This window comes from Gymnoscopelus braueri, assembly GCF_963280865.1.
Source record: "Gymnoscopelus braueri genome assembly, chromosome: 10".
Classification (NCBI taxonomy): Eukaryota; Metazoa; Chordata; class Actinopteri; order Myctophiformes; family Myctophidae; genus Gymnoscopelus; species Gymnoscopelus braueri.
The window spans coordinates 4,754,503-4,760,796 of record NC_137611.1 but is presented as its reverse complement, the minus strand read 5'-3'; the positions used below and the strand labels follow the sequence as shown (position 1 = coordinate 4,760,796).

General features: G+C 40.5%; 1 protein-coding gene across 1 annotated transcript; it reads right to left on the bottom strand.

The window, feature by feature from the left end:
• Window positions 1–2,173: 2,173 nt before the first annotated feature.
• Window positions 2,174–4,715, bottom strand: LOC308092729 (gastrotropin-like; the record flags this gene model as incomplete). The annotated part of the gene is made up of 4 exons (XM_080438831.1): window positions 4,616–4,715; window positions 3,583–3,758; window positions 3,034–3,123; window positions 2,174–2,224 (listed from the first exon to the last, which is right to left on the bottom strand). Exons 1-4 carry the CDS (start codon window positions 4,680–4,682, stop codon window positions 2,174–2,176), a joined length of 384 nt encoding a protein of 127 aa, XP_080294957.1. The 5' UTR covers window positions 4,683–4,715.
• Between the last annotated feature and the right edge of the window lie 1,579 nt (window positions 4,716–6,294).

The following is a 6,294-nucleotide window of genomic DNA, read 5'->3' as shown; positions in this document are numbered from 1 at the left end:
GGCCCATTGTCGCTTCTTTTGGGCTGGTTTTCCTAGACCTGGTTGCTTGTTTCTCTCACAGAATCTGGCAACACTGCAAGGGAGGACTAGAGAACGAGAGGAGAGGAGAGGAGAGGAACAGAGTTGAGGAGTGAAAAGAGGATGCAAGAAAAGAAAGAAAGGAGAGGGAACGGAAGGGGGAAAAGAGAAAAGGAGTGCATCAAGAGTGGAGGGACGGAGGAAAGCACAGGAGAATAGAGGGGAGGAGGCTATAGGAGGCGAGGGGCAGTGAAGAGAGGGGAGGGGATGAAAGGAGAAGTGGGTGGAGGGGTGGAGGAGAGCCACGTGTTTGCTGAAACTCAAACGATATAGTCAACAACTTGGCAAGCATTTTGTTCTCTGAAGCAGTGGCGGAAGAAGTACTCAGATATTTTACTTAAGTAAGAGTAGCAATACCACAATATGAAAATACTCTGTTACAAGTTAAAAGGCCTGTGTTCAAAATGTCACTTGAACAAAAGTACCAAAGTATTGGCATCAAAATATACTTAAAGTAGCCTACCCAAAGTAATGGTACTAAAATGTTTGAAAATAGCAGATCTACAAGCTCGTCGCATCTATTTTCAAATAGCCTAGGTATAAAATAGGGCTGAAGTGGTTAATGTGTGTTTTATAATATAATAATTTATATCTGCAAAGTAACTAGTAACTAAAGTTTTCAAATAATTGTAGTGGAGTAAAAGTACAATATTTGCCTCTGAGATGTAGTGGAGTAGAAGTAAAAGCACTGAAAATTGGAAATACTCCAGTAAAGTAAAATGACCTAAAAATTGTACTTAAGTACATTACTTGAGTAAATGTACTTAGTTACTTTACACCACTGCTCAGAAGAACATGCTCGCTTCTGCAGTAACACAACACAACACAACAGACGAGGTGCAAACCACCATCGTTTTAATGAGAGAGATCTGCTGCCAAGATTTGAGCTCAGTTCAATAACCTACTGTACACCGTTGATGAGATTTCCCCTGGAATCAAAGCGAGTTATGTCCCACGGCACACAGCATATACAGGTCTTGATAAGGCCATAAATGTGCACGTTAATATCTTTACCATAAAATATTTACCACGTTGTGGTGGGCAGTTGACACGAGAGTGACTCAAAATGACTGCGGAATTGCTGGGAGCAAAACAAATGGCCCAACGCAACGCATTAGTGCCCACGCAGAGCAAATTGATTTGTCCATAATGCTGTAAACATGAGCGATAGGCTGCTCTGTATGCAGGCTATGAAGGAACAGCCCACCTGTAATCTCACTGTTGTGTTAGCATGAAGCATGAGCTGTGTTGGATCTTTGGAGGTTTGTATTTTCTCAAAAGCAGTGGTGTAAAGTAACTAAGGTATTTTCAAGAATTTGTAGTACTTTCTTGACACAGGTTGTGTGCCTGGGTTCTCTAAACTCGGTGCTTGTTGTTGTAGTTAAAGCTGTGTGACCCGAAACTTATCTCAGAGGCAAATATTATACGTTTACTCCACTACAAACAATTATATGAACATTTTAGTGACTAGTTACCTTGTAGATTGATTAGCAGTTAGTTAGTAGTAGTAGTTGATTATTATTACAAAACGTACATTACCCACTTCAGCCCTAAATGCATTTTGGCCATTTGAAAATAGCAGATCTTCAAGCTCACAATGCGTCGCATCGCGACGCATTGTGAGCTTGTAGATTTCAAAAGATTTTGTAGATTGTGAGCTTGTAGATTTCAAAAGATTTTATACATATGAAAACCTGTGTTATGGGACATTCTGCGTACTGAGTACTTTCTACTTTTGCACATGCATGCACGCGTCGTACATACACACACACCGACACACACACACCCACACACCGACACACACACACACACACACACCGACACACACACACACACACACACACACACACACACACACACACACACACACACACACACACACACACACACACACACACACACACACACACACACACACACACACACACACACACACACACACACACACACACACACACACAGAGAGAGACCACAGAGCAGGGATATATGCGTTGTAGCTGGCAGTGCCATAATAGTTTATTGATTACATCGGCAGGATGTAGTGAGGTCTCTAGTTGGTTGTAACTGTTACAGGCAGGGGTCAGAAGGTCAGCGTTTAGATCTTCTTGCTGGTCCTCTTCAGCACCACAGACCCAGCTGTGGAGGTCTGGAGACACACAGAGAGAGAGATACAAACAATTATTACATCATCGTCTAATCGCCAATTATTTTAGATGATCGCACTTATTTTGCCAATAATCGTTTGTACATAAAACAAAGTAGAAATAGCCAGTGGTGGAAAAAGTACTCAAATTCTTTACTTAAGTAAAAGTACCAATACTGCAATATAAAAATACTCTGTTACAAGTAAAAGTCCAGAATTCAAAATTTACTTGAGTAAAAGTACAAAAGTATTGGCATCAAAATGTACTTAAAGTATCAAAAGTAAAAGTGCTAAATATTTGAAAATAGCAGATCTACAAGCTCACAAGGCGTCGCATCGCGACGCCTTGTGAGCTTGTAGATCTGCTATTTTCAAATAGCCTAGGTATAAAAAAGGGCTTAAGTGGTTAATGTATGTTTTATAATGTAATCATTTATATCTGAAAAGTAACTAGTAACTAGAGTTTTCAAATAAATGTTGTGGAGTAAAAGTACAATATTTGCCTCTGAGATGTAGTGGAGTAGAAGTAAAAGTATTGGAAATTGGAAATACTCAAGTAAAGTACAAATACCTCCAAATTTTACATAAGTAAATGTACTTAGTTACTTTCCATCACTGGAAATAGCTGATCTATAAGCTTACGACGCGCCACGTTGTGACGCGTTGTAAGCTTATATAAGTGCTGTTACCGCTATGTTTACCTTTTTTTTTGTATAAAATTAATAAATGTCCTCAAAAAAATATCCATGAATTCAAGTCTCCATGGGGTGAATAATTGATAGAAAAACAGTCATTTTTTGGGTGTACTGTACCTCTATGAGCTTGCCTCCACAGACCTCCGTGGTGTGATGGTAGTTGGGGAAGGTTACACTCAGCTTGCCTCCCTCCATCGACACTGTGGCCTGAGCACACACACACACACACACACACACACACACACACACACACACACACACACACACACACACACACACACACACACACACACACACACACACACACACACACACACACACACACACACACACACATTAATTCTTTATTCGAATCCACAAATTAAAATTAATTTACAGGGAAACAAATGTAAAAAGGTTGATATAGTTCATGTTCTAAGGATACACATGGCGCCTTCTCCTCCACACAGACAAACTGCCTATAACAGCTGACAGAGCAATATTTAGCAAGTCGTTTGGCTTTGCACACACACACACACACACACACACACACACACACGCACACACACACACACGCGTCACATTTTTCTGTATAAACTTGCTCCACAATGGCACTTTTTTTATATTCATTATTACGTACTACAGACTTGACACCAATCTTCCAGTTCGGCTCCCTCCATTTCCTACCTTGAACTTCTTGCCTCCGATGGTCTCCATGTCGGCCTCCTGGCCCACGGTGAACTTGTTGGTGACGGTGGCGTTGGTGGGATAGACCTGAGTCCAGGAGAACTCGTTGCCGCTCTGAGTCACCTCTGTCACCAGCTTGTAGTCCCGCCCCTTCTCTATGATGTCAGCGGGGATACCTGAGAGGACAGGAGAGGAGAGTAAAAATTACTCAAATATTTACTTAAAAAAAGTAAATATAGTGGAAAAAATAAATCAAAATGTTTTCTAAATCCTAACAGTTTCTTTGAAAAACATTATGTTGCTACACCAGTTGTGCTCAAACGTTTTCATGTCAAGGACCCCCATCTCAAAATATTTTGTTATTCCCCCCAGAAGTAAATATTTGAGTAAAAAATGTTGCTTGAAAAAAATACATGTATTTAAAGATTTGCACACATTTTCAATATTTTTCTAAAATGGCAGATCTACGAGCTCGTAGCACGGCACTCGGTGCCGCTCTATGAGCTTTATATGCTATTTTTGAATAGCCAAAGAAATTGACCCATGCATCCTCTCACTCTGGTCATTTAGACCAGGGGTCTTCAACCTTTTCAGGCCAGGGACCCCCAAACTGATGGGGTGATGGAGCAGGGACCCCCTACCTCGTAGGGTAGGGGGTAGGCCACCACATATATCGTATATTTATGTATAAAATTGTATTTTATATGTATAAACATGAACAAATGGTTGCCTGGAGCCTGCTCCTGCCCACAGGTTGTCCCAGTAGGTGTGCAAAAGACCTTTTCTTTCTCTACAAAATATGTATAAACATACCATGTTATTGTGCATTCAATACTAAGCTATTCATTATTAAGCTATTCATGTTATGTTTAAAGACATATTGAAATTTTTGGGGGAAAAAATTACAAAAAGTTTTTTAAAAGTGTTTCTTTTTTTTAAATCAAACAACAATTTTGTGGACCCCCTGCAGTACCTCTGATTTAGACTGAAAAGGTTGAAGTGATTCCACTCAGATTCAGTATACTAGACTCACCCAGTAGCTTGCAGAACTCTTCGTATCCCACCTGGCTCTCGGTTTCCCATTTTCCGGCGAAGGCCATGATGGAGTATAGAGGTGGTTGGACTGGACGGAGGATGAGGAGGAGAAAGACCAGCAGTCGCAGAGGAGATGAAGGCAGAAGGTACTGAGTCACAGATAACCTCTCCACTTATATACACACACCTCTCTCTCTCTCAACCCTCGTCACCTTCAAACTCCTCCTCCATCAGCACTATGATGTAAGTGATAACACACACAGGAGTAAAATTCCACGTGAAAGTGATGACGCTGAGGGTGTAACCATCAGAGGGCCATAAGCAGCAGCTCATGAACATTTATGGAGTTTTAAACTGAGCACTGAGTGAAATGCTGACCAGCTCATCATCAGGGGCTGAACCTGAATGTTTCCCCAGGGGTCAATGAACTTTAAGCTCACTAGTTTTATGGGTTTTTTTCATCTTTATAACTACAGTGGATCCTGCTATAGCAGTGGGTTTTTCCAACACTTTTCATATCCAGGTTTATTATTTATTCTGCATTTGAGCCGCGGAAACCACCGTTTGATGAGATTTAGCCTCTCAGACCCAAGACTCTTAGGGTATATATTAAAAATATACGAATAAAAATATAAGAATATTAAAATGTACGATTTTGTCCACAATTCCATCCATGCTGTATTGATGTTGGTACCAATAGGAGAGATGACAGGCCAACTTTATCAATGTAACAATTCTTTAATTAAGTAAATGCAGATGTTTGACAATAATTTAACTCTAGAGAGCGTAAAATGAAACCAAATGGACCCGTACGGGTCCATTTGGTTTCATTTTACGCTCTCTAGAGTTAAAGATCTATATAAGGGTCCATTTGGTTACAAACTCTTCCATCATTTAGCTGGGGACCACCTGGAACCCCCTCAAGGACCACTGGTGGTCCCCGGACCACCGGTTGAGAACCACTGTGCTATTAGGATGAGGAGAAGTGAATTGGAATTGAACTTGATGACCCGACATTCACCATTTTATGAGCTGATTAAAAATATACAGGATACAGTTTGCAAAGTGCTGTTATTGCATTCAATGAGCTACAATCTTAATCTGCCATCTACTCCTGTGTCATGAGCACTTTAACTTGTTGTTGGATTGGATGGATCTGCAATTAGTACGAGAGGAGCAGTTTTCGGTTTATGTATGGTAAGGAACACATTCTTTTAATGCTATTTCTATATGGGCTAATACAGTATATCACACTAAACAACACTGGTGCCAAATAGCACTAAAATTGGTTCTTTGGCTCATAAATAATCATACAGGGAAACCTCTTTATAGTCCGGGAGCCAGGCCCAACTCTCAGGATGTTTTCTGCTACCTTTTTCCCACTATTATTTCCTGTTAGGCTAAACCTTGGGCCATCACATGGTGATACTGAACACCCCCAACTTAGGGCCGCTTGGTCTCAGGAGCCCCAAACCTTTTTTGGTAATATGTTTCTGGCACAATTATGTAAATGATGTCAAACCTTATTACTTCAAAACTGAACGTGTCATTGTATTCCCCATGTATGAGAAAACCTATAAAAAGTGTTAACCATTAACCCTGAAGGCAAATCATGTTAATTGATGGCATAAAAAAGGTTTGCAGTGGTACTGAACTCTCTGCTGTATGCAAACACAT